The sequence below is a fragment of the Ylistrum balloti genome, unplaced genomic scaffold (assembly GCF_031769215.1).
Source record: "Ylistrum balloti isolate Yb309-2 unplaced genomic scaffold, AGI_CSIRO_Ybal_v1 Utg371592, whole genome shotgun sequence".
NCBI lineage: Eukaryota > Metazoa > Mollusca > Bivalvia > Pectinida > Pectinidae > Ylistrum > Ylistrum balloti.
The window spans coordinates 22,488-50,466 of record NW_026782818.1 but is presented as its reverse complement, the minus strand read 5'-3'; the positions used below and the strand labels follow the sequence as shown (position 1 = coordinate 50,466).

Sequence of the window (27,979 nt, the reverse complement as noted above, 5' to 3'; positions counted from 1 at the left end):
AGTCGCGTTTCTTTCATATATAGTTTATGTTTTGCCCTGCAATACAATTTGTGAACGCGATAGTCATACAAGGGACATTTTAAGACATCAAGATGCTTTATTGATCGCTGCCGTGAATTGAAATTTGATAGTTTTGTCACTGAAAGGTGTCAACATGGCGGTCCATTTAAACTTTTAGAGTTACTGCCCCTGATCCCATCGGAGAATGGGAATGGAGTGCAATGCACAGCGTTAGTTGAAACAAAATGACTTCATTACCCGCAGAGGATTTTACTCACATGAAGATATGGAACAATCGACAAAGTTGACGCAATCTAAACTTGTAGCTACAACTGTTTTGGAACCAAAGGATGACTTAAACGAGGTGACAAAAGTTTGAAGTGACGATTTTTTTTGTACAAAACAGTAGAGCAATTGAAACGCATTTGGTTTCATTGCAATACTGTTTCAAGAACATTACATACTCGTAAATAGTATCTTGTTTAAGCTAATGATGATTGGAGGAGAAAGTTATCGCGTTGGCAAACATTTTCTGATGGTATAAAAATACCATTTCCTCATAAAAAATAATGCCGGGATATGTATGTACAAAAACAGGAATTAGCAAGTTATTGAAATGATTGATATCGTTAAGTACATTTAGAATATGCTTTTCAACTGTTTCCAGTTTGTAATGACAATAATACTTTAACACTGCTCTAAGCAGCAGCTGAAACCTCTTGCATTAAATCTGTAAATATACTTAGGCTTAGAGCTTTTTCCACTATATGGCTGCAGCTGCTGTTTGATGGACATAAGAAATGATATTTGTTAGCTGTGAGACTACTAATGACCCTTTGTTTTGTCAAATAAAATCTTGAGCTTAGATATTATTAATTTGCTGCTAATGAACTGATCGTCGGTCAACCATGTGCACATATAAATTTTCTGATGTCATCTCTCGTTCAGATCACAATGATGTTCTTTTGAAAAAAATATATACCCTATAGAGGTTATCTCCTGTACCTGTTTAGTTACAATTAATTATTTTTTGTAATTTAAATGCCACATATTTTTCAGAGATTCGAGCAATGTTACAATGTTGTTAACAATATTCGAAATGGAATGTCCGACAGGGAGGCAAATGATGCACTCAATTCTTATGTAAGTATGCAAGCTAAATTTCATCATTCAATAAATGCAAAAATGATTAAAAACTTGCATTGGGCAGTACAATCAAAAAGTTCATAAAATGTTTTCATTCATATTTAATATGATCTCAGGAATTATTTTTGTTGATTTTTCAGGTATCAAAAGGCCCATCTCAGCATGAGGAAGTACAACTGGGTTTGCTATATGCAATCCTTACTGACCCTGCAGCATCTGTCAAGGTGACAATTATAACGCAGGGAAACCATATCATTGTCTTTATATTCGTTATTTTACCCCACGTTTAATGGAGTATGGAGGATTTCAAATATTTATCTAATTACATAACTTTAATTGGTAAACACTCGTTAATGATATTGCATATTCTTATATTAATTGATAAATGAATATTAGTAATGTGTATTTGTCAGAGTGAGAAAATCTCTACTTCATATTAAACCTTTCAGGTGTTTCATTTTTGATGATTTACAAGTTTGCTTTTTTATTCAGGTTGGTAAAATAATATGTGTTTATCTAAGTTTCTATATTTCAATGATGACCTTTTCTAGAGTTATCGGGACATGACTTTGATCAGTAGAGATGCTATGTCCCTTGTCCTCAGACATACAAACCAGTTGATATTTGAAAAATGGTTGAAACTTCTGGACAACACCCGGGTTCAGGTTAGTGGTCCTCATATTGTTGTTTAGTTTCTTATAAACAAATTTTTACTATTTACATGTAAATAATGATTCAATGTACTATACAGACAGGGAATTTTAAAGTTTTCTACATTTGGTTTTTTGTTTGTGTTTTCGTTTTTTTTTATCATTTTTTTATTTATTTTTCTGTCTGTTTGTTTTGCATTTTTGGCAATTAAAAAAATTAAATTATAATTCTAAATTCACAAAATGACATACTACTTATTGACATGGAATAGTTCCAACAAAGTTGGAAATCATGGGATACAGATGTTACAAATTTTCTGCTTAAACAGTTCTCTGGCATTTTGTATGAATTAGAAAACACGACAGTGTTATGATTATTGATTTTGATTAGGTAATCTGGTTGGTGAGGGCACTTGTGAAAAGTTCAGTAAATGGAACAGAAAGCGTTTGTCTCAGTCTACTCAGACAAATAGCAGGTGAGTAATGATATAATACAATAAATACAGAACTGATGATGCTTTAAGCGGGGTAAAAAGTTAATGCATTAGTGCTTTTAATGACTAAACGTTACCTTTTATCTTAATTGTTGATTAACTTTTTGATTTAAAGTACATGTGTTTGAAAATGAATTAAAATATGATAAGCTTATTACAGTATTATATATATGGAGCAACCATTGCTCTTTCTGTTTACTTTTGCAGGTGGAGATGTTTCTCAGAAGAATATTTGGCTGACAGAAAATATGCTTGATGTATTTACAGAAAATAGGTAGGTATATATGTCAAATGAAAACTAGGATCCCATTTATCTTTCAAACTGTTTTCAGGATATGCTTTAGAATGTAAACAATCTGCAGCAGCTTTAAGAAAGAAAAAAAAAAGTTTAAGAAAAGCAAAAAAATTCAGTAAGGAGTGATATTCATGTTAAAAAAAAAAGTCATAATATTCATAATAATTGTAGACTTAATCTGAAGTTTGAAAGTTTCCATGATGTAGGGCTCAATAAAAGGAGTCATTCTAAGGTGTATCTCAGTGTTAGAATGTCTTGTGTACAATGACTCTTCGGATTTTGTTTTTTGACAAGTATGTGTTCATACCAGTTAAAAATTGTTGTGAAATTATTTTATTGGTATAACATGTTATTGAGAATATTAAAGTATATTGATTTACCAAAAATGAAATTTTTATGTTGTCAGATCATGGCTAGACAAGTTTCCGTCTCTGATAGCTACTGTTGTGTACACATATCTACGTGTGATTGAGGACCACAACGGACCAATGTTTGTCAATTTAAGACCACGGGAAGTGGAACTCTGTATAAGTCTCTTACGAGAAAAGGTAAAACAGAAAGTTATATTAATGATGTTTGGCAAATCTTTTTCAAGTGGAGTTATGTTTTTAGAAAAGTGGACAGAAAGTACCTCAGAACTTGTGTGTTTATGCTGAATCTGCCATTGACTTGTCTATTCAGTGTCATATCACTGGTAGTAGCTTTTTGGTAACTCCTGGATAACTCAAAAGTCAGAAATAGTTGGATAGAATGAAACTTGCTCTTTACTACGGATCATCAAACTCAGCTAATAATATATGACTTTCAGTATCACAAAATATATCTAAAGTAATGAGCTCGTTCAGTAAAATTATCTTAATAGGAATAAATCAGCTGATCCACTTTGAAGTCACAGAGGTCATAATGCAGTGATAGTTTTTAAAATGAAAATTTACATCCATGAGCTATAATATTTCGTCTGATGAATGATGGTACATAGACCTATTTTTACTTTGATAAATTTCATTATCTTGACCAACTCAAAAAGGTCAGATGCTAATACATGCATTTCATACATTTTCTTCTAACAATGGAATGAATCCAGAAGGTACAAAATTAGTCATGTCAGGATGTGAAGAAAGATTATCAGCTTCTTCATACTAATAACTTTGTGTTAACATGAAGAACATATAGACTTTTGAAATAAATAATCTTGTCCTGTTTTAAAAATGAAAAATGCAAACAGCTTTTAAAGGAACATGAGACCTGTACATAGCTAACTGTAACTGACTTACAGGTAAAAATTTGTCAAATATGTTAGCAGGGAAAAAAAGAAAGAAAAGGAACTGAACAAGATGATCAATTAAAGCCTCTTTTTGTGGATTTTTACCCACCATATGATGACTGAAGGCATTTCAAAATGAAACACCTTTCTTCTCTTGTCTATCAGTCCATCATTTTTAGTTTAGTCATCATCATCAAATCGATCTGCATCTGTGGTCTGTCCATTCGTCTATAAACAATTTTTGTTATTGTTATTTCATGAAAAGTACTAGATGGATCTTCCTCAAATTGCATATGTAGGTTCCCCTTGCTCCCTAGTGGTGCTTGTTTGATTTTGGGGCTGACAGACAGCCATCTTGGATTTTTTTCATTGAAGATTGTTATCGCTATTTCTTGAAGAGTAAGAGAAGGATCTCTCTAAAATTTCATATGTAGGTTTCCTTTAGACTCTAGTTGTGCTCATGTAATTTTGGAACTGATCAGAATAACGAAATGGCCTGCAGGCAGCCATCTTGGATTTTGACTTCAAAAGTTTGTTATTGCTATCTCTTAAGAAGGACTGAATGAATATCTCTCAAACTTCATACACATGTTCCATTTGGTCTCTCCTTGTGCTCATTTGATTTTGGGACTGATCAGAAAAGAACAAAATGGCTTCCAGGTAGCCATTTTGGACTTGGCTGGTAAAGATTATCATTGCTATTTCTGCAAAGGAATGTTCAAATGTCTTAGCGTTAAGAGAAAAAACAGGAAAGCGAAAAGAAGGGAAAAGATCTAACTTTCAAAGAGCATATAAAGATCAAACAATGGTGGGTGCCAAAATTATTATGGGATATATTGTTTGTCATTGCTATTTCTTAGTAACTAAAGATCTTTAAATGCATACCTCATTTTGTGTGGTTGGAAATTTAAGATGCTAATCAACCATTTTAGTTTTGACTTTTGCTGTAATTTCACAAGAAGTTTTGAAGAGATCTTCTGGAAACTTTATGGATAAACCCATGATGGGACCTGATGTTAATGTTGCAATGTGTATTACAGATAAAAAAAAAAGAATAGATCAAATTTACATTAAAGCCATGAGTATCATTTTGTGCTGGCATCAAAATTCTTCTCGGTTCTCTTGTTTTCAAAAGAGCTGAACGAAAATGTAGAGATTGTCTCTAATTATACTAAGGTGCAATATGATGCAATAGATTCAAACCAGCTTGAATTCCCAGCTGGGAAAAGAAGGTATCCATCCCTGTTCATAAAAAAAATTTATGTGAATACGAAGAGATTCGGGTTGGTACAATTTTTTTTTACAAATTAGATACATTTTATTAGTTTGTAGTAAATATTCATCCTACATATATATACTGATGTTGTATTGATGTTACCAGTGGACAGACTGTATCCACATTGGAAGAGACCTTGTCAGGCTGCTTCAAAATGTAGCCAGGATTTCAGATTTTGAGAGATTATGGAAAGACATGGTACAAAACCCTTCTGCAATTCATGCACAGTTCACAGGTAAGACAACTAAAGTAATGGTATTTCTTCATATGTAAAATTACTGGGTATCCTTTTCAGAAGCTTGTTACTTTGGACTGCTGAAATTAAAGAATTCACCAATGTACAAAACAGAAGTTAATGGTTGAAAGATATTTCAGCGTTGATTCAAAATAAAAGATGGATGAATCATTGTTATCAGAAATACTGACTTATATTTGCTAAAGTAAAGATTTAAGGTTAAACATGTTGTTGAACAACAAAACACATTTCAGACACATCAATCAGTTTGGACAGAAATATCACATACACTACTAAGATCTCATTGTGTTAATCATAATCTTATTACCAGGTAAGACAAATGCTTAACATGCATTCAGAATTATACAAAAAAATATACAATGTAATTTTCCCAGTGCATATGATCATATCCGTTGACAGAGAATGCGACAGATAGGTAAATTATGTTGTCTGATTTTATAAATGACTTTAGTTAACTTCGAAGGGTCAAGGCACAGCTCATTATACTTTGTATACGGTGGGTTAAATATTTTGTCTGATATACTAACATTGATAGAAGGTTATTTTATATTTTCGTAGGTGTTCAGCAGCTGATGTTGATGCGAACTTCTAGGAAGTTTTTAATCAGTAGATTAACTCCAGATATGGAGACTAAACTTGTATTTCTCGTTACAAAGGTAAGTTTTGCAAAATCTTGTGTATTTTGTATGTAGTTTGATGAGATTAATCTTTTGACTTTAGTGTACTTTGAATGCGAGGGGGCTTGATACTTTAAGCCATCTCATACCTTCAGTTCTTGTTTTTGCTACATGATTTACACTTCACACTTCTGTTACCTCTGCAGTACACCTACATGATTTACACTTCACACTTCTGTTACCTCTGCAGTACACCTACATGATTTACACTTCACACTTCTGTTACCTTTGCAGTACACCTACATGATTTACACTTCACACTTCTGTTACCTCTGCTGTACACCTACATGATTTACACTTCACACTTCTGTTGCCTCTGCAGTACACCTACATGATTTACACTTCACACTTCAGTTGCCTCTGCAGTACACCTACATGATTTACACTTCACACTTCTGTTACCTCTGCAGTACACCTACATGATTTACACTTCACACTTCCGTTGCCTCTGCAGTACACCTACATGATTTACACTTCACACTTTTGTTACCTCTGCAGTACACCTACATGATTTACACTTCACACTTCTGTTGCCTCTGCAGTACACCTACATGATTTACACTTCACACTTCTGTTACCTCTGCAGTACACCTACATGATTTACACTACACACTTCTGTTACCTCTGCAGTACACCTACATCATTTACACTTCACACTTCTGTTGCCTCTGCAGTACACCTACATGATTTACACTTCACACTTCTGTTGCCTCTGCAGTACACCTACATGATTTACACTTAACAACTTTCTTTTTCAATGAGTTGATGACCTTTTTATGATTAGTATTAGAAGAACTTAATTTGACCATATGTAATTATATTTTGTGAATTTTATCTTGCATTTCAGGTGAAATTTGGGCAGCATAAAAGATTTCAAGATTGGTTCCAGAGACAGGTTGGTGTAATTGATGCAAATGTCATGATATGAAAATATACATAATGTCTAAAAAGGTACATGACCTGATTGAGTAATTATCTTCAATGTTTAACTTTAATAAGTTTGCAATGTAATTTATGTCATAACTACTAGAAACCAGAAACTAAATCCCATTGCCATCATGGTGCAGTGAAAACTATTGAAAGATGGTAAAATTTATGAAAGATAAATGTGTTTGGAATCTAATGATGTTTCACTGGAAGCTGTTAATCATTGTGTTCATTATAGATTGTTATTAATACTTCATTGCATTGGTTTCTTTTTGCACCAATAATGTTTTAATTCAATTTTTGATCATAAAATATCTCCTCTAGCAATATAAATTCTTTCATTAAACAAAAATGATGAATGTTGCATTCTTGAGAGAAAAAATGTCTTGGGTAGCTACATATATTCTGGGTAATATTATTTTGTTTACAGTATCTGTCGACCCCAGAGAGTCAGTCACTGAGATGTGATTTGATACGATATATATGTGCAGTGTTTCATCCTCCGAATGAATTAATTTGCTCGGACATCATTCCACGATGGGCAGTGATTGGTTGGTTACTGACCACATGTACGGTAAGTAGCTGCTCAATTTCTGCTACAAATTAAAATTAGAAGAGAATATGTATGTGCTTTTAATCTTGTTTTCAGTATAGAACTTTAAATACTGTGGAGGTATGCTAGAACAGGCTATATTAGTTGTTTTAATCTTTATACTCCTACTTATACTGAGATCTATATTTTTACAGTCCAATGTTGCTGCTACCAATGCCAAGCTGGCTCTGTTTTATGATTGGCTTGTCTTTGATCCAGAGAAAGATAGCATTATGAATATTGGTGAGTCCCAAACAACTTATCTTGGTTAGGTATGAGATGATGAATTTATTATATATATATCCTCACACCTACAGTATGACTTATAAGAGATTTCGTTATGTTTTGCAATTAACTAAATGTTGGTTTTACAAAGAGCTCCATAGTCGCTGCTTTGGATTCGTAACATGCTTCCCTCTGATAGTGACATCAACTTTGGTTTACCATATCCTGTCACATAGACATAATAAGACTTAAATGTGGTGTAAATACTTTCTGTATATAAGGAATGTGTTAATGTCCAAAGTAAAATTAAGACTTAACAGATATGCTAGATTTTGGCCATACATAAATACATGACAGGGACAGAGAGTAATATTTCAGAAGCAACACCAGTACAGTTTTAATTGCTTACATATTCTTGTATCTGTTGGAATATTCACAAGTACACCTTAATTACAGCATGTATTCTAAAACCTGCATAGTTAATTATTATATCACCACACAAAAATTGAATATAGTATCTGATGAAAAAATTGAATAACACACACTGTTATTGAACTTTGATGGTGATACAATATTCTGTATTAAGTTTTGGATGATCAAAGTAGCATTTCAAAAATTAGCTACACATTAAGACGATTAAACTTTGTAGATTTGCGAAAGTGATATGTAATGAGTCCATATTACAGAGCCAGCTATCCTGGTGATGTTCCACTCCATCCGTCCCCATCCTGCCATCACAGCCACACTATTGGACTTCCTGTGTCGGGTAAACATCTCTCTTGTGTTGTCAGTAACAACTTTTTATCAAAAATGTGATCACTAAAACAAAACGTTCAGATATTTAATGCATTCAGAAATTCATTTCCTAGATTTTTGTGTGATATTTTGCCAAAAAAAAAGAATTGATAAAGTGTGTTTACTGATGCGATAAATGACCTCCTGAAAATGAGGCTTGTACTTCCTGTATGAAAATATAAAATTGATGAAAATATTGAAATGTTTTGTTTCTTCCAGATAATGCCAAATTTTAGCTTACCATTGAAAGTTCATGTGAAACAGGGGATTTTTACATCACTAAAAACCATTTTAGACAAGAGAGTTTTGCAGTAAGTAAATAGTTCTAAAATTGTATTATGTAAATTGAGATTCAGCTAAGGTAACTATCCTTTGATTTCTAAAGAAAATTCTTTCTTAAAACTTTCATTCTAATCAAGATAAGATTAATATGTGTACAATGGACTTTAATGAACTCTAGAAAATCTGGATACCAAAGGTGTAAAACCTCACAATCAAGACAGAAATGTTAGGGAACAGATTTCTGTGAAGTTAATTGTACTCAGCAATCCAAAAGTTTGACATTTTGGGAAGAGAATGGGCTGTTCATAGTAATATTCCTACCATAGTTCAGACATTTTTTGTTACCATGTGATGAAAATTTGTGGTGTTAAGTCACCTATGCCAGAGATATACTGCTAGACACTGTACATAGTCATAGAGACTGCTGCTAGGTCATCACCTGAAGCAGTCACTCCTGTCAGAGTCCAGAGTACTTCTATACAGGGCAAAATGAATTAATTGTAAAGAAAACATTGAGTTAATTGATATTTTATGCATGGTATGTTCTATACGGAATGAAATATAGTTGTTAAGTAAAGATTTTGAATGTTGACAGCAATGAGGATATAATGTTTTTTAAATGTAAATTTTTCAGCAGATAAAATAAAGATGAAAAGTAATTAACCCTTGATATAAATCATAGAAAAACAAATACAAGTTTGATTAATATCTTTCCTCATTGCTTCCACTTATTTTACATAGAAGATCATGGCACCGATTTCCTTATTAGTCAAGTGATGCATATGAAAGTGAATTGAGACAAAAATATATTTTTCATTTTTTAATTTACATTAGTATTTTTTTCAAGTCTATAAGTCTCCTGTATGTTGGATATATGTTCACTTGATTCTATTTGGGTAAGAACGAAGGTGTCTGGATTATCAAGGGTCCACTTTATTTAACTTCAAAAATCTGGAAATGTGAGGTAACTTATGAGATGGTTCTTTGACAGGTCTTTGTCTCCATTATTTGACAATCCAAAGCTTGACCGGGACTTAAGAGCTTTAATCAGAGAAAACTTTCTGGAATTTTGTTCACAAGAAGGTTAGTATCAGTCATGATTGAAAGGTGTTTCAGGTATCCTAAGACTTTCCTGATTTGAATGTGTGTATTTCAACTAAAGAACACACAGAAATTTGAAAACAGTACATCAAGTTAGTAACTGTTGTAATGAAATGGGAAAACAGTACATCCAGTTAGTAACTGTTGTAATGAAATGTGAAAACAGTACTTCAAGTTAGTAACTGTTGTACTGAAATGTGAAAATAGTACATCAAGTTAGTAACTGTTGTAATGAAATGTGAAAATAGTACATCAAGTCAGTAAATATTGTACTGAAATGTGAAAATAGTTCATCAAGTTAGTAACTGTTGTACGGAAATGTGAAAATAGTACATCAAGTCAGTAAATATTGTACTGAAATGTGAAAATAGTACATCAAGTCAGTAACTGTTGTACTGAAATGTGAAAATAGTACATCAAGTTAATAAATGTTGTAATGAAATGTGAAACTATGATATCTGGTTAGTAGATACATAATACTTTTTGGTTTATTCAGTCAAAGAGGAGCCTCTTAACAACAAAGATGTGATTGAGATTGACAATGGCAACCATGTAGACAACAATCTGTCAGATGACCATGCTGCCTTCAGTGATGATGATGAAGATGTACCAATAGGTATTCTCATAAAATTCATTTTCATACTTCTATACTACCACAAAGGAAAATACATCTCCATAAACCTGTGTATCTTTCACAGTTTTATTAATTCCTAAGGTCCTTGCTGTCTATAGCTTCATACATCCACAAAGCTCCAGACATGATGGTCCTTACATCTCCAGAAATCAATATATACACCCTAATTTTATCAATTCCTAAGGTCCTTGCTGTCTATAGCTTCATACATCCACAAAGCTCCAGACATGATGGTCCTTACATCTCCAGAAATCAATATATACACCCTAATTTTATCAATTCCTAAGGTCCTTGCTTCCCCTAGCTGCATACATCTTCATTGCCCCATACCTTTTCTTATAGTGCCACACATAGTCTTCACATCTCCATTGATGTGTTATCTACCACTTCTACTTTCCCTAGCTCCTTTTCCACAGATAAATTTGTTTACATGCCATAGCTCGTTACACTATATACCTCCATGCCTTCCCTGTACATTCCAATAGCTTCAAATACCTCCATTGCTCTGTGTATCTTCATAATCAAAAAGTGAGAATTGGCTCGATAGTTTCATCTAAATTTTCAAGTACCAGGTACTATCAGACATAGCCATAAATCACAGATAGATACTTTATCCACCAGGTTATATTTTCAGGTTTATGTATTCCACAAAGAAACATCTGATTGATATACTTGTCAATACAGACACACTTTCATAAATTTAACTTCAATGATTTGAATTTCTCATTGTATCAAAATGTTTTGTTCCAGCCCTAAATTTTATTCCTTTATAACACTACTTACTGTCACATTTGTAAATCAAAGTTTTATGAATGAAACTTTTCAATGTATCGAGATGAGAATGAATACCCTCTCATGCTCTCAGTGACATAGTGGAGACTGAACAAAGTGTATCTTATTGATTATAGAAACATATAGAAAAACCTACTGTTACTAACATAGCTAGAATACTTACACACTCAAGCATGTAATTACAGATACTATGTATTCTTACAGGGAAATTAAAGTTGTCAGAAACCAAGTTCCAGCCCATACAGGACACACGTTATCAACCGGTAGATATCACAGAGATCCTTCCACAGCTGGGTGGTGACCTCCAGGACTTCACAGAACAGCTACAAGCAGAGAAGTAAGGGCAGATTACTCTTTGTTTTGATACCCTGATGTCAGAAATTTCTCAGAAATACCTTGCTGATGATTTTCGTGACTATTTATTCTAACTGTTGTTTGATGTTACAGGGATCCAGAAATCCAGTGTGAGATCATGGATAGGATAATGCAGACAGTGCTAAACGAAGTAAGTTACAGTTTTTTCATTTGACCTACATCAAAATATTATCTTGTATAGATATTTCTTACCTTTGGTAACATATATCACTTGTATCAGTAAACTTATAAACATGTATAGTTATAGTGACTGAAGTTTGATTTGATTACATCTATCAATTAATAATGCTTAAATAACATCAACTGTTCTTGGATATTTTTTGCTGTGGTTTAAATCTAAGACATCTGATGATTATTTCACAACTAAAAGCATGGTCACTTCAAGTCATGTAATTCTTTCTTTTTATTCATCATATTTTATTTTTGGGTTTGCTTATACCAACTGTAAGAATAAAAATTCCGACACAAAGAAAAATATTTTATTATTGTTATGATAGACATATGATTGTCTTACTGTATGTAATATACCAAATTTAATTCTTACATCTGAAACTTGATCTGTTGTCAGGACGAATTTGACCATGAAACTGCCACACCACTGGCTACATGTCTTTGTGAGATCCTTAGCAGCCATTTCAGCACGTCAATATTTCCTCAGGAGACAGATGAAGAGTAAGTAACATCATCATTGTACTATTTCACACTCATGTGGAAGAAATTTTCAAGATCCTGTATAAAACTATGAAAAACTATCAGTATAGCCTGGAGATTGTATTTGTGGTGTTTTCAGTGCATATGATCCTGTTGGATTTATGTGCAATAAACTCTCTACATTTGAACAGCAGTCTTACACAAACTCTTTCTGACATGTATATATAAAACTTTGCTGTTTAAACTACTAGGTTTTAATGCTTTATTACTTCATTCTTTTTCAGATAAGCAATTAAATTTTGAAGAAAATCATTATGATAAATGTCAAAATTTGGATTCAGTTTCTATACAGTCATTATGAATTTTCACTATATATCGATAAAACTGTAAAATTGGAAATTAAAAATGAATAGAAATATTCTTAATGGAATTTATTACAATGAAATGAATTCTTTTACAATGTATAATTTCTTTCTTAACAGGTCTTTAGAAGATTCAGTAGGTTCGCCATTGTTTGTCATGTTTAGGTAAGTTTACTATTCATGTGTCAAAGGTCAAACTTCATTCTTTTATACGATATCATATACATTTCAGAAATAAGTTCATAAGAAGCCACAGAGACATTTTGTTACTTCAGATACTTCAAAACGATTTTTCTTAATCAAGTGCTGGTAAGTTCAAGGGGAAATTAGCATTATCTCTCCTTCCTCAGAAAAAGCATTTCTCCTTCTTTCATGATCAAGTCAAGCATTAAAAACTCTGCCAGATCTGTCTTCTGTTTATGACAGACTCACCTTGTAATCATACCCTGATGGTTTCTCCTTTTGTAGATTTTTATGCACTCTATCAGAAGAGGATCCCAGTCGTCAACCGGTGCTGCAGTTATTAGGGGAAATGTACAGTAAACAACCAAGGATGGGTTATCACCTATTGTACTTTGTTAAAGTCGGGTAGGTGTCTCCTAAAGACAAAAGTGTGCATAGCTAGACATCCTTTTCAATACTATCTAAGAAAAGTATCTCTGATTGCTGAGTGTTTGAAAAGGAATATTAGTTGCAAAATATTTTTATAGGAAAAAAAGCTCAAACTGTTCCATGGTTCTTGATGACGTTTTTATTGTAGAATAAGATAGATATGAATTGGAGTGTTGTATTGATTTGTAACCATTGATGTACTCTAATTATGCTATGACTAGAAAAAGATAAATACATTTTTACTATTACAATTCTTCGGGTATTCAAGGTGTTTCTCTGAATACTTTAGGATAAATGTCAATACTTCTTTGTTTATTTATTACAAGTTTTCTCTATTACAGGAAAGTGAATGATGAGAAAATGAGCTCCTATAAAGATTTCTGTAAAAGCCTTGACAGCAAAGATCTGGAGTCATGTCTGATGTCAGACCTGAAGGTACGAGCAGTAAGAACCCCTTGGTTAAAGATGGAAACTTTACTGTTTGAAAAATCATTTGAAACCTGAGCATTATTTTGTAAATTGTTATGTTAAATTTAAAAAAAAAAATTGATAGTCACTGAAATAGAAAAGGATGTAAGGAAATAGGTACTGTAATATTTTTTTTTTATTTAAACTAATGAAGCTATAATTACGCTCAAAAATTTTGGCATTAGCTAATGTAACACTATTAAAACATAAAAAACTTAATTGTTTTTCCCAAGTTAAGGACTTAGCAAATTACCTATCTCTATAATTAAGATGTTTATGTGAATTGAAAAAGATTGTTTTTCTTGTTTCAGTTAGCACAAGAAGATGACATTAGACTATTCACTTTCATAATGCCTGATATTTATACAAATGTAAGCAGTTCCTCAAACATAATCCTGGTTGTTATTAGGATTATATTATTTTCCTGTTTCAATAATGACTATTATTTGTTTATTATTTTCAGTGATAAAACTGATGATAATGACTGTTGTGAAATTTATTGGTTCTTAAATTATTATTAATGATAAATTGAAATATTTGAAGCTATATTCAAAATATATGTCAATTAATATATATCTGATATAACATTTTATACATCTCGGTAAAACCTATTTTCACTATTTCAGTTCCCAAGAATAGCTATTGGTAACTCTGAATTACTGAATATGATAGTTTCTGCAATTGATGGAACACAGGTAGGTTTTGTATAACAATTCAAAAGATCCGAGACCTTTCATAATCACAGTTATTATTATACGCCACCGGAGGTGGTCGTATATTGGCGTCATCTTCTCCGTCTGTCTGTCCATACGTCCATTTCTTGTGAACGCAGCTCCTCCCACACCAATCATCAGATTTTCATGAAACTTGCTCAATGTCACTACTGCAATGGGTAGATGTGCATGAAGGGGCAATTTTATGGTTCATTGATTTTTGTAAGATTTATGATACAGACATGTTAAAAGTGATAATTAAAAGGACCAATCTTGATCTTTATATTTTGTGGCGGCGTATATTGTGTCCAGGGCACTCCTGTTTTTCCATTAAATCTGAGTATATTAATCCACAATATTTTATGATCTGATAGTCTTTATAATTATTTTCATCTGCTTTGATTGACAATTCTGTGATACTTCCTACTCCGTAAATCTTATATGTTTCAGTTGCAAGATCTGATTTGTCAGATTCTCCAGGGACACCTAGTTATGTTCAGGAAAGATTCCTTTTTGTCTGTTTTGAGTAAGTATAGTAAAATTTACTTTAAATGCAACCAGTTTAGAAAAAACACCTGCCCATAGAGACCACCAGTATACAACCAATACCTGTCTATAATGGCCTCCAGAATATATAAGAAACACTTGCCCATAGAGGCCACCAGTATATAACCAATACCTGCCCATAGAGGCCACCAGTATATAAACCAATACCTGTTTATAAAGGGCATATGTATATAATCAAAACCTGTCTATAAAGGTCATCTGTATAAATAAACACTTCCTATAATGGTCACCAGTATCAAACGAACACCTGCCCATAGAGGCCATCTTTTGCTTTGCCATTGAGTGGCCTTTATAGACTGAGTTGACTACTGTAGTGTACTAAGATGAGATGCAGAATAATGCTACAGATATTCAGGTAAAATACTTTGTGCAGAGAAATAAGTATACAGAACCATATATTATGGGACAAGATGTGGGTCAGATTGTAGAAGTATTTGAGTTGTTGAGCAGGAAAATATATCAATATCTCACCTGTCAGGGTATAGCAGATTAATTTAACTGTAAGTATAACAGACACAGAAACAGGGATACAAGTAATGGAAAGAAATGGTCAGGGTGGTATACTCCAAGTCTGTCAGGGTGGTATACTCCCATGTCTGTCAGGGTGATATACTCCAAGTCTGTCAGGGTGATATACTCCAAGTCTGTCAGGGTGATATACTCCCATGTCTGTCAGGGTGATATACTCCAATGTCTGTCAGGGTGATATACTCCAAGTCTGTCAGGGTGATATACTCCCAAGTCTGTCAGTCAGGGTGATATACTCCCAAGTCTGTCATGATATACTCCAAGTCTGTCAGGGTGATATACTCCAAGTCTGTCAGGGTGATATACTCCAAGTCTGTCAGGGTGATATACTCCCATGTCTGTCAGGGTGGTATACTCCAAGTCTGTCAGGGTGGTATACTCCAAGTCTGTCAGGGTGATATACTCCAAGTCTGTCAGGGTGATATACTCCCATGTCTGTCAGGGTGATATACTCCAAGTCTGTCAGGGTGATATACTCCAAGTCTGTCAGGGTGATATACTCCAAGTCTGTCAGGGTGATATACTCCCATGTCTGTCAGGGTGATATACTCCAAGTCTGTCAGGGTGATATACTCCAAGTCTGTCAGGGTGATATACTCCAAGTCTGTCAGGGTGATATACTCCAAGTCTGTCAGGGTGATATACTCCCATGTCTGTCAGGGTGGTATACTCCAAGTCTGTCAGGATGGTATACTCCCAAGTCTGTCAGGGTCATATACTGCAAGTCTGTCATGGTGATATACTCCAAGTCTGTCATGGTGATATACTCCAAGTCTGTCAGGGTCATATACTCCCATGTCTGTCAGGGTGATATATTCCCATGTCTGTCAGGGTCATATACTCCAAGTCTGTCAGGGTGATATACTCCAAGTCTGTCAGAGTGATATACTCCAAGTCTGCCAGGGTGATATACTCCTATGTCTGTCAGGGTGGTATACTCCAAGTCTGTCAGGGTGATATACTCCAAGTCTGTCAGGGTGATATACTCCCATGTCTGTCAGGGTGATATACTCCAAGTCTGTCAGAGTGATATACTCCAAGTCTGTCAGGGTGATATACTCCAAGTCTGTCATGGTGATATACTCCAAGTCTGTCAGGGTGATATACTCCACGTCTGTCAGGGTGATATACTCCAAGTCTGTCAGGGTGATATACTCCCATGTCTGTCAGGGTGATATACTCCCAAGTCTGTCAGGGTGATATACTCCAAGTCTGTCAGGGTGATATACTCCCATGTCTGTCAGGGTGATATACTCCAAGTCTGTCAGAGTGATATACTCCAAGTCTGTCAGGGTGATATACTCCCATGTCTGTCAGGGTGATATACTCCAAGTCTGTCAGGGTGATATACTCCCAAGTCTGTCAGGGTGATATACTCCAAGTCTGTCAGGGTGATATACTCCAAGTCTGTCAGGGTGATATACTCCAAGTCTGTCAGGGTGATATACTCCAAGTCTGTCAGGGTGATATACTCCAAGTCTGTCAGGGTGATATACTCCCAGGTCTGTCAGGGTGATATACTCCAAGTCTGTCAGTGTGATATACTCCAAGTCTGTCAGGGTGATATACTCCCATGTCTGTCAGGGTGATATACTCCCAATATACTCCAAGTCTGTCAGGGTGATATACTCCAAGTCTGTCAGGGTGATATACTCCCATGTCTGTCAGGGTGATATACTCCCAAGTCTGTCATGGTGATATACTCCAAGTCTGTCAGGGTGATATACTCCAAGTCTGTCAGGGTGATATACTCCAAGTCTGTCAGGGTGATATACTCCCATGTCTGTCAGGGTGATATACTGTCAGGGTGATATACTCCAAGTCTGTCAGGGTGATATACTCCAAGTCTGTCAGGGTGGTATACTCCAAGTCTGTCAGAGTGATATACTCCAAGTCTGTCAGGGTGATATACTCCAAGTCTGTCAGGGTGGTATACTCCAAGTCTGTCAGGGTGATATACTCCAAGTCTGTCAGGGTGATATACTCCAAGTCTGTCAGGGTGATATACTCCAAGTCTGTCAGGGTGATATACTCCCAGGTCTGTCAGGGTGATATACTCCAAGTCTGTCAGGGTCAGGGTATATACCCACTATACTCCAAGTCTGTCAGGGTCATATACTCCCATGTCTGTCAGGGTCATAAACTCCGAGTCTGTCAGGGTCATATACTCCCATGTCTGTCAGGGTCATATACTCCCATGTCTGTCAGGGTCATATACTCCCATGTCTGTCAGGGTCATATACTCCAAGTCTGTCAGGGTGATATACTCCAAGTCTGTCAGGGTGATATACTCCCAAGTCTGTCAGGGTGATATACTCCCATGTCTGTCAGGGTGATATACTCCCATGTCTGTCAGGGTGATATACTCCAAGTCTGTCAGGGTGATATACTCCAAGTCTGTCAGGGTCATATACTCCAAGTCTGTCAGGGTGATATACTCCAAGTCTGTCAGGGTGATATACTCCAAGTCTGTCAGAGTGATATACACCAAGTCTGTCAGGGTCATATACTCCCATGTCTGTCAGGGTCATAAACTCCGAGTCTGTCAGGGTCATATACTCCCATGTCTGTCAGGGTCATATACTCCAAGTCTGTCAGGGTCATATACTCCAGGGTCATATACTCCAAGTCTGTCAGGATCATAAACTCCAAGTCTGTCAGGGTCATATACTCCAAGTCTGTCAGGGTCATATACTCCAAGTCTGTCAGAGTGATAAACTCCAAGTCTGTCATGGTGATATACTCCAAGTCTGTCAGGGTGATATACTCCACGTCTGTCAGGGTGATATACTCCAAGTCTGTCAGGGTGATATACTCCCATGTCTGTCAGGGTGATATACTCCCAAGTCTGTCAGGGTGATATACTCCAAGTCTGTCTGATATACAGGTCTGTCATATACTCCAAGTCTGTCAGGGTGTCTGTCAGGGTGATATACTCCAAGTCTGTCAGGGTGATATACTCCAAGTCTGTCAGGGTGATATACTCCAAGTCTGTCAGGGTGATATACTCCAAGTCTGTCAGGGTGATATACTCCAAGTCTGTCAGGGTGATATACTCCAAGTCTGTCAGGGTGATATACTCTCTGTCAGGGTGTCTGTCAGGGTGATATACTCCAAGTCTGTCAGGGTGATATACTCCAAGTCTGTCAGGGTGATATACTCCAAGTCTGTCAGGGTGATATACTCCATGATATACTCCAAGTCTGTCAGGGTGATACTCCAAGTCTGTCAGGGTGATATACTCCAAGTCTGTCAGGGTGATATACTCCCAAGTCTGTCAGGGTGATATACTCCAAGTCTGTCAGGGTGATATACTCCCAAGTCTGTCAGGGTGATATACTCCCAAGTCTGTCAGGGTGATATACTCCCAAGTCTGTCAGGGTGATATACTCCAAGTCTGTCAGGGTGATATACTCCAAGTCTGTCAGGGTGATATACTCCCATGTCTGTCAGGGTGATATACTCCAAGTCTGTCAGGGTGATATACTCCCAATTCTGTCAGGGTGATATACTCCAAGTCTGTCAGGGTGATATACTCCCAAGTCTGTCAGGGTGATATACTCCAAGTCTGTCAGGGTGATATACTCCAAGTCTGTCAGGGTGATATACTCCCAAGTCTGTCAGGGTGATATACTCCCAAGTCTGTCAGGGTGATATACTCCAAATCTGCCAGGGTGATATACTCCAAGTCTGTCAGGGTGGTATACTCCAAGTCTGCCAGGGTGGTATACTCCAAGTCTGTCAGGGTGATATACTCCAAGTCTGTCAGAGTGATATACTCCAAGTCTGCCAGGGTGATATACTCCCATGTCTGTCAGGGTGATATACTCCAAGTCTGTCAGGGTGATATACTCCAAGTCTGTCAGGGTGATATACTCCAAGTCTGTCAGTCTGTCAGGGTGATATACTCCAAGTCTGTCAGGGTGATATACTCCCATGTCTGTCAGGGTGATATACTCCCATGTCTGTCAGGGTGATATACTCCAAGTCTGTCAGGGTGATATACTCCCAAGTCTGTCAGGGTGATATACTCCCAAGTCTGTCAGGGTGATATACTCCAAATCTGCCAGGGTGATATACTCCAAGTCTGTGATGTCTGTCAGGGTGATATACTCCAAGTCTGTCAGGGTGATATACTCCCATGTCTGTCAGGGTGATATACTCCAAGTCTGTCAGGGATATACTCCAAGTCTGTCAGGGTGATATACTCCAAGTCTGTCAGGGTCTCCCATGTCTGTCAGGGTGATATACTCCAAGTCTGTCAGGGTGATATACTCCAAGTCTGTCAGGGTGTCTGTAGGGTCATATACTCCAAGTCTGTCAGGGTGATATACTCCAAGTCTGTCAGGGTGATATACTCCAAGTCTGTCAGGGTGATATACTCCCTGTCAGGGTGTCTGTCAGGGTGATATACTCTCCAAGTCTGTCAGGGTGATATACTCCAAGTCTGTCAGTCTATACTCAGTCTGTCAGGGTGATATACTCCCAAGTCTGTCTCCAATTCTGTCAGGGTGGTATACTCCAAGTCTGTCAGGGTGATATACTCCAAGTCTGTCAGGGTCATATACTCCCAAGTCTGTCAGGGTGATATACTCCCAAGTCTGTCAGGGTGATATACTCCAAGTCTGTCAGGGTGATATACTCCAAGTCTGTCAGGGTCATATACTCCAAGTCTGTCAGGGTCATAAACTCCAAGTCTGTCAGGGTCATATACTCCAAGTCTGTCAGGGTCATATACTCCAAGTCTGTCAGGGTCATATACTCCAAGTCTGTCAGGGTCATATACTCCAAGTCTGTCAGGGTGATATACTCCAAGTCTGTCAGAGTGATATACACCAAGGGGTCTATACTCCAAGTCTGTCAGGGTGATATACTCCAAGTCTGTCAGGGTGATATACTCCCATGTCTGTCAGGGTGATATACTCCAAGTCTGTCAGAGTGATATACACCAAGTCTGTCAGGGTCATATACTCCAAGTCTGTCAGGGTGATATACTCCCATGTCTGTCAGGGTGATATACTCCCAAGTCTGTCAGGGTGATATACTCCAAGTCTGTCAGGGTGATATACTCCAAGTCTGTCAGGGTGATATACTCCCATGTCTGTCAGGGTGATATACTCCAAGTCTGTCAGGGTGATATACTCCCAAGTCTGTCAGGGTGATATACTCCAAGTCTGTCAGGGTGATATACTCCAAGTCTGTCAGGGTGATATACTCCAAGTCTGTCAGGGTGATATACTCCCATGTCTGTCAGGGTGATATACTCCAAGTCTGTCAGGGTGATATACTCCCATGTCTGTCAGGGTGATATACTCCAAGTCTGTCAGGGTGATATACTCCAAGTCTGTCAGGGTGATATACTCCAAGTCTGTCAGGGTGATATACTCCAAGTCTGTCAGGGTGATATACTCCAAGTCTGTCAGGGTGATATACTCCAAGTCTGTCAGGGTGATATACTCCCATGTCTGTCAGGGTGATATACTCCCAAGTCTGTCAGGGTGGTATACTCCTAAGTCTGTCAGGGTGATATACTCCCATGTCTGTCAGGGTGATATACTCCCAAGTCTGTCAGGGTGATATACTCCAAGTCTGTCAAGGTCATATACTCCAATTCTGTCAGGGTGGTATACTTCCAAGTCTGTCAGGGTGATATACTCCCAAGTCTGTCAGGGTCATATACTCCGCTAGTTCCATGCTTATGTTTTTGTATCTACCCAGGTGGTATATACCTTCATAATCTCCAAACATCTTCGAACAATATAGATATATGAAGGACTGATATTATAATTCTAGGTCATGCAGAAGCCAGATTCATACAAATAAGTGCAGCAGTACTGACTTTCTGAATCATTTCAACAATGTCTTCAAGAAGACATATCTATGGAAAAGTTTGAAATGCATTTACCCAAAATATTATACACCTCTTCTTAAAGATACCCAGAAAAAATCCTTTGGTTGATTAGTTTTGAAATCTCATAGTTACATTTACGAATTACAGACCCTCAGCGGACTTACTTCGACCAGTCCTTTGCCGTGACTGTAAAAAGCATGACTTTTTCACAGTCTCTATACTTAAATATTGGGCCCAAGAGTTTGAGGACAAATTGGCTGATCTAATCTTGTCTCAAGTTAACAAACTAAGCAACACCCCTAAAAAGAGACAAAGGTAAGTTACTGCATTCTGTTCAATTAGTGATTGACTGTTGTTTAATTTACTTTGGGGAAAGACATATCTGGAACTGCTATTCATACATATAGGAAAACTCTTAGATAAGCCTAGTACTCATTTTCACAAACAAAGTTTTTGTTTTTTTGTATTTTTCATAATTTCTGCTTATCCTTTTTGCAGATACATAATTATGAAAGCTTAAAAAAAGGATTGAATTTTTAAAATGATCTTTATATCAGTATGAAATCATTGACAGATATTTGAGTAATTATATACAGTTTTATGATATAGTGAAAATATATTTTATAAATTCAGGACTGGATCAACAGCCTCTTCAAAGAAAGAGAATGCCAGTGTTGAACAAGTTCTGTCACACCTTGATCACATGCGACAGGTGTGTCGTAACATATCATGTAAGTGTATTTTTTAAAATTCTGTAATTAGTGTGTCTCAACATTCCATTACAAGTATTCCTTACAGCATTACCACATGTCACAAGTGTTACAACCCATGTTAGTGTATCCCTCTCAACATTCAACACTTGATATTATATAATATAAACTTTTATTTATTTTACTCCAATTGCAAAACAAGATTTAAGCTTATATTAATCACTTTTATTGGCCTGGATGTAAGCACGAAAGTAGTCTAATTGTGGGGTTGACTACCACTGTGTCATTTGCACTTAGATGTATCAATATCCTTTACACTGCAAACATGATCAACAAGTACTTTGATCTGGACTTTTCCATAAGATATCTATCCTATAGTGGCTTTGAAAATAAAGTGTTCTATTTATTTGATATTGGGTGGCAGCTTAATTGTTGCTTGTTTGTTTAAAATATAAAGGATTTTGGTGGAAATCTCTTGTTTCCCGAATTTTACCAAGACAGCTCAGTCAGCTAGAGAGTTAGCTACATAACCTCAGGTGTAGATCTGATGTAAGTAGATCAATGCTGACTACCCATGGTAGTCAGGAAGCTAAGAATCAGGCCAGTCTTTGTTGATGTTGTTGTGTCCTGGGCAATGCTGACTACCCATGGTAGTTTGTGTTTCTCAGCAAGCTGAGAAACAGGCCAGTCTTTGTTGATGCTGTTGTATCCTGGGCAATGCTGACTACCCATGGTAGTTTGTGTTTCTCAGGAAACTGAGAAACAGGCCAGGTTTTGTTGATGTTGTTGAGTCCTGGGCAATGCTGACTACCCATGGTAGTTTGTGTTTCTCAGGAAGCTGAGAAACAGGCCAGGTTTTGTTGATGTTGTTGAGTCCTGGGCAATGCAGACTACCCATGGTAGTTTGTGTTTCTCAGGAAGCTGAGAAACAGGCCAGGTTTTGTTGATGTTGTTGAGTCCTTGGGCATGACACTTTACCTTGATTGATATGGCTAGCACGTGGTGGACCTTCTGCTTGTTGTTTAGTGAGGTAGCCACCAGTTTCTACAAGGAGAATCTGCCTCATAATGTTTTACTGGAATAGCATGACGTTCCAGAGACTACAACATAGAGTTTAAAAGTAAAAAGTACTTGGGGCAAGTTTTCAGTTGAATAGGTCTTGTACAGACCTGTTTTATATCTTTCTTTGTACTGTGTCCCTTAATTATGTGGTATCCATTTTTCAGTTTTGAACAATGAAAATATTCAGCAAGCTTTACAACAAATACAGCAGTCTGCGAGTGAATCTCTGAAGACAAGGTAACTTACCTTCCTATTTCTAGTCAAGTGAAAAGTTTTGTTACATTAAGGAAGCGGGATAGTCACTGTTTTGGCCAAAAGTCTTAGAATTACTTAATCCATCTATCAATCTCTTTCTTGTGTCAAAAATATGTTATTGAGTTTGACAAAATGTTACCTGGGTACATATTTGATTATGCATATGAACCAGCTGTCCTATTAATTACTTATTGTTGTCCAGGTATATGTTTAACAACACATGTAAAACAATATAGGAATTGTAATTACTTTAAAGCAATATTTGTACAAAGAAATTATTGGTAAATGTTTGATTGTTCTAGGTATGGGGACCTCCTGGCCCTAGCAGAGGACATTGAGGATGTGAGAACGACACGGGTGCTGCGAGGACTTCCTGTTAGGAAAGCAGCAAGTGCTAGTGCTGCCATGGGGATAGATAATCGACTTGGTCGTGTCAATAAATCAAAGAAACAAGCTCAGGATTATAGTGATAGTGCTACAGAAAGCAGTGAGGTGAGTTTTCGAGACAGAGTGTCCCCGTAAAATTGATGTTATTATGTTCCCTGAAGGGAGAGCATATAGTCACCGCTGTGTCTGTCATAATTTTGTCCAGCATAACACAAACACTGTAAGAGATCTCCACGTAAAACTTCATAGGTAGATAGATATCAACAAGGAAAAGTGCATCATCACTCTTTTATGAATAATTTAGGAGTTATTGCCCTTTGTTATTTTTCATACATAAATTTTGTCTTGGACATTACACTAAAATTATAAGAGGTATCAACATGAAACTCCCTAGGTAGATAGATCTCAACAAATAGGTGGGCATTGCACAAGAATCATAACTCCCTTATTGCTCTTTGTTATTTTTCATACTTAATTTTTGTCCAAATCATGGAGCATAAAACACCTATGATGGCCCTTGTTAAAATATTGATCATAGCTGTTACTTGACATTTTAAAGAATTAGTAATTTTGAAGTAATAGCCGAGAGGAGTAAGGTTTTCTGTCATGCTTCAATAAGTTATTTTTTTATTGTTTTACTACAGGATGAGGAAATAAAACCAAGAGCAAAGAAAAGAAAGAAAGTGATACCTGTTGATGAGGATAGCGAGTAGAACTTGTGATATCAGTGCCTCTGGTATAAGGAAATATTTCTGATATTGTCGGAGAAGAACCCTGCTGCTAAAGACTAAGACTGGGGATAATCCTGTATATTTGTGGCATATGTTTCCAAATAACTCAGTGACATACATTCTCATCACTAGGTCAATTTACCATTATCTTAATCTTAATAAGTATTAAGGGTAGATATTGATAGAGTGGTCACTGTAATTCTTGCCTTGTACATTGACAAACGGCCTTGATGGTAGAAAAAGTCTAATGACATCCATGGTGTCAGTGCTAGGATTTCCATAGTAGCAGTGCCAGGGATGGCCCAGTGAAAGACATCTTTATCCCAGTATCAAGCCAGGGAGTGTTTCAGCAGCTGGCAGCCTTGTCTATTGTCTTTTCCAAGGTATCAATGCCAGGTATGGCCCTGTGACAGATGTCTTTATCTCAGTATCAAGCCAGGGAGTGTTTCAGCAGCTGGCAGTCTTGTCCATTGTCTTTTCCACAAGGTATCAATGCCAGGCATGGCCCACTGATAGTGTCTTATCTCAGTATTAAGGCTAAGGTGGTCCAATGAATGCAACATCATCATGGTATCAGGAATGATCCAGCATTTTTGTCCAGATGTTTGAGGATAACCTTGTTCTGCAGACAGTTGCGTTCTTGCCTCCTGAGCAGAATTATTGATGGTCATGGCAGTCCTTATGTATACCACTTAGCTAGGTAATGTTACAGTTGTTTCTTATTTGTCTGTGACACATGAACTCATTGTGGAGTAACACTACCAGTCTCCTGCTGATCTGTTTTGGTGCAACTTCATGCTGTGCATCTTATAGAAGAAATGTAAACAGTGAAATGTGAAAATATGTGAAATTTTTTTTAAATCAGGAAGAGTGTGATTTTTTAACTGTCCCCATAAACCAAGACAGATGATTGCGATGTGTTACCTTGGAACTTTGACCATGGATAGAAATAACTCGTGGAAACTGCGTATATTTGACTTTGGAACATTGACATAACAGTAACAGTAACCTTGTATGTGACATCGGAACTAACCTTTCCATGGTGATATGTTCAGTTGTGTGGCTTTGAAACTCTGACCGTCAATGGAGACATTTCAGTTGATCATTTGTTAAAATTTAACTTTTTAAAATGTGGCCCTATATATGTATCCATGGGGATATCTGTTGACCAAAAATCTGTTTAGATAGACAGGAAGAAGTACAATTTATATGAACTTGTTTAATCACGCGTGGACAGCAGCAACAGAAACACAGAGGCAGCATCACACACATTTTCAACATATTCAATATAAGTTTATAAATATATTCATGTTATAGACATTTAGGTTTTGAAATCTGGGCCTAGAGGGCCAAGTCTTTAAGTGTCTAGATGTGGCGGCTGTCACATCTTCCTTTAAAAAATCGAACCTCAATTGATTGTCAACAAGGTTTGTTTTAAATGTTTGTCTCAATCCACTACAGAGCTTGGTTCAAAGTTTAATCCTATGGTATACTTATAATATACATAACACCATTTGGTTAGAATTTGTGCCATATCCCTGTGGACTACAACAATAAGAGGTAATTATTTTTTTTCTGGAACAGTCACTTGAGTTTCAACATTAACCAGTTATGTATGAAAAAGTCATTAATGTGCACTGGAAATATTTTTGTTAATACCTGATAATCATATCATAATTTGCAGTATTTCCTCGTGTGAAAGGTTTATAAAAGACTACTACTGGGCTTCTTTTTTCACCGTATCTGGATGTTTTCGTGTTTGTTGTAGAGATAAAAATCTTTCATTTAACGTTCGAAAATAGGTTACTTTGGAAACCCCTGTTGCATGACTGTATTTTAAATATCAAGTCTTAGTTGATTTTGAAGCTTAAGAAGTTGTTATTAAAGTGTTTCAAATTTTTGAAATAATACATTGAATCTCTTTTGATAGACGTGCTCTGTTTGTATTACCATGTTTGGTAAAGCAGAATATACTGTCCTTTAGTTTCTGGATAAACAGATCTAAAAAGAAATACTTCTAAAATGAGTTGATATATGACCATTTAATGTTGCTATATGATATCCTCATATTCTCTTTGCAAAAGGATTTTGGTAAAAAGTGCTTTGTAAATAAGTAAATTATCACTAACAAAGCATCAGTGTCAGCAAGGTGTGTGACAGATATGTGGACACCTATAGACTACTTTGTATAAACTGTAAAGGTGTTCCTTCACATGTTGTGTACACATGATAGTAAGTGTTATCTACAAGGAAGAATGCTATGATACATGTGTACAGATGGAGTGCAGAGAACAACGTTTTATAACAGATCAAAAGGATAAGTCACTGAATGTTTTCATGAACAAACACATCCTGGTGGTCAATTTACAGTGTACTAATGTGAACAGTCCATTTGTCTGACCATAGAATATTGGTTGTCAAAGGTACATCACTAGTTTGATGTGGACAGACATCAGTGTTCACACATCACTAGTTTGGTGTAGACAGACATCTGTGTTCACACATCACTTGTTTGGTGTGGACAGACATCTGTGTTCACACATCACTAGTTTGGTGTAGACAGACATCTGTGTTTACTCATCACTAGTTTGATGTGCACAGACATCACTAGTTTGATGTGGACAGACATCTGTGTTCACACATCACTTGCTTGATGTGGACAGACATCACTAGTTTGATGTGGACAGACACCTGTGTTTACACATCACTTGTTTGGTGTGGACAGACATCTGTGTTCACTAGTTTGATGTGGACAGACATCTGTGTTCACACATCACTAGTTTGGTGTGGACAGACATCTGTGTTCACACATCACTAGTTTGATGTGGACAGACATTTGTGTTCACACATCACTAATTTTGTATGGACAGACATCACTAGTTTGATGTGGACAGACATCACTAGTTTGATGTCACACTTCACTAGTTTGATGTGGACAGACATCTGTGTTCACACTTCACTAGTTTGATGTGGACAGACATCTGTGTTCACACTTCACTTGTTTGATATGGACAGACATCTGTGTTCACACATCACTAGTTTGATGTGGGCAGACATCTGTGTTCACACATCAGTAGTTTGATGTGGACAGACATCTGTGTTCACACATCACTAGTTTGATGTTGACAGACATCTGTGTTCACACATCACTAGTTTGATGTGGACAGACATCTGTGTTCACACATCACTAGTTTGATGTGGACAGACATTTGTGTTCACACATCACTAATTTTGTATGGACAGACATCACTAGTTTGATGTGGACAGACATCTGTGTTCACACATCACTTGCTTGATGTGG

At 36.4% G+C, this 27,979-nt stretch overlaps 1 protein-coding gene across 1 annotated transcript; it reads left to right on the top strand.

Moving 5' to 3' along the window:
• Positions 1-138: 138 nt before the first annotated feature.
• Positions 139-27,568, top strand: LOC132563120 (integrator complex subunit 3-like). The gene is made up of 30 exons (XM_060227879.1): positions 139-364; positions 1,060-1,143; positions 1,287-1,370; positions 1,698-1,811; positions 2,188-2,272; positions 2,498-2,564; positions 2,992-3,133; positions 5,231-5,360; positions 5,940-6,037; positions 6,906-6,953; positions 7,416-7,559; positions 7,733-7,820; positions 8,489-8,568; positions 8,817-8,908; positions 9,871-9,962; positions 10,477-10,596; positions 11,611-11,743; positions 11,854-11,911; positions 12,350-12,453; positions 12,915-12,959; positions 13,263-13,382; positions 13,748-13,841; positions 14,186-14,245; positions 14,501-14,569; positions 15,038-15,113; positions 21,746-21,848; positions 22,167-22,264; positions 23,470-23,542; positions 23,863-24,052; positions 24,592-27,568. The coding sequence occupies exons 1-30, from the start codon at positions 287-289 to the stop codon at positions 24,658-24,660; spliced, it is 2,838 nt and encodes a 945-aa protein (XP_060083862.1). The 5' UTR covers positions 139-286; the 3' UTR covers positions 24,661-27,568.
• The last annotated feature ends 411 nt before the right edge of the window (positions 27,569-27,979 follow it).

Coding starts and splice junctions, on each gene's coding strand:
- LOC132563120 (XM_060227879.1), top strand. CDS start 287: ATGGAACAATCGACAAAGTTGACGCAATCTAAACTTGTAGCTACAACT. Junction 15,114..21,745: donor TTCCTTTTTGTCTGTTTTGA/GTAAGTATAGTA, acceptor ACTTTTTCACAG/TCTCTATACTTAAATATTGG. Junction 23,543..23,862: donor AGTGAATCTCTGAAGACAAG/GTAACTTACCTT, acceptor TGATTGTTCTAG/GTATGGGGACCTCCTGGCCC.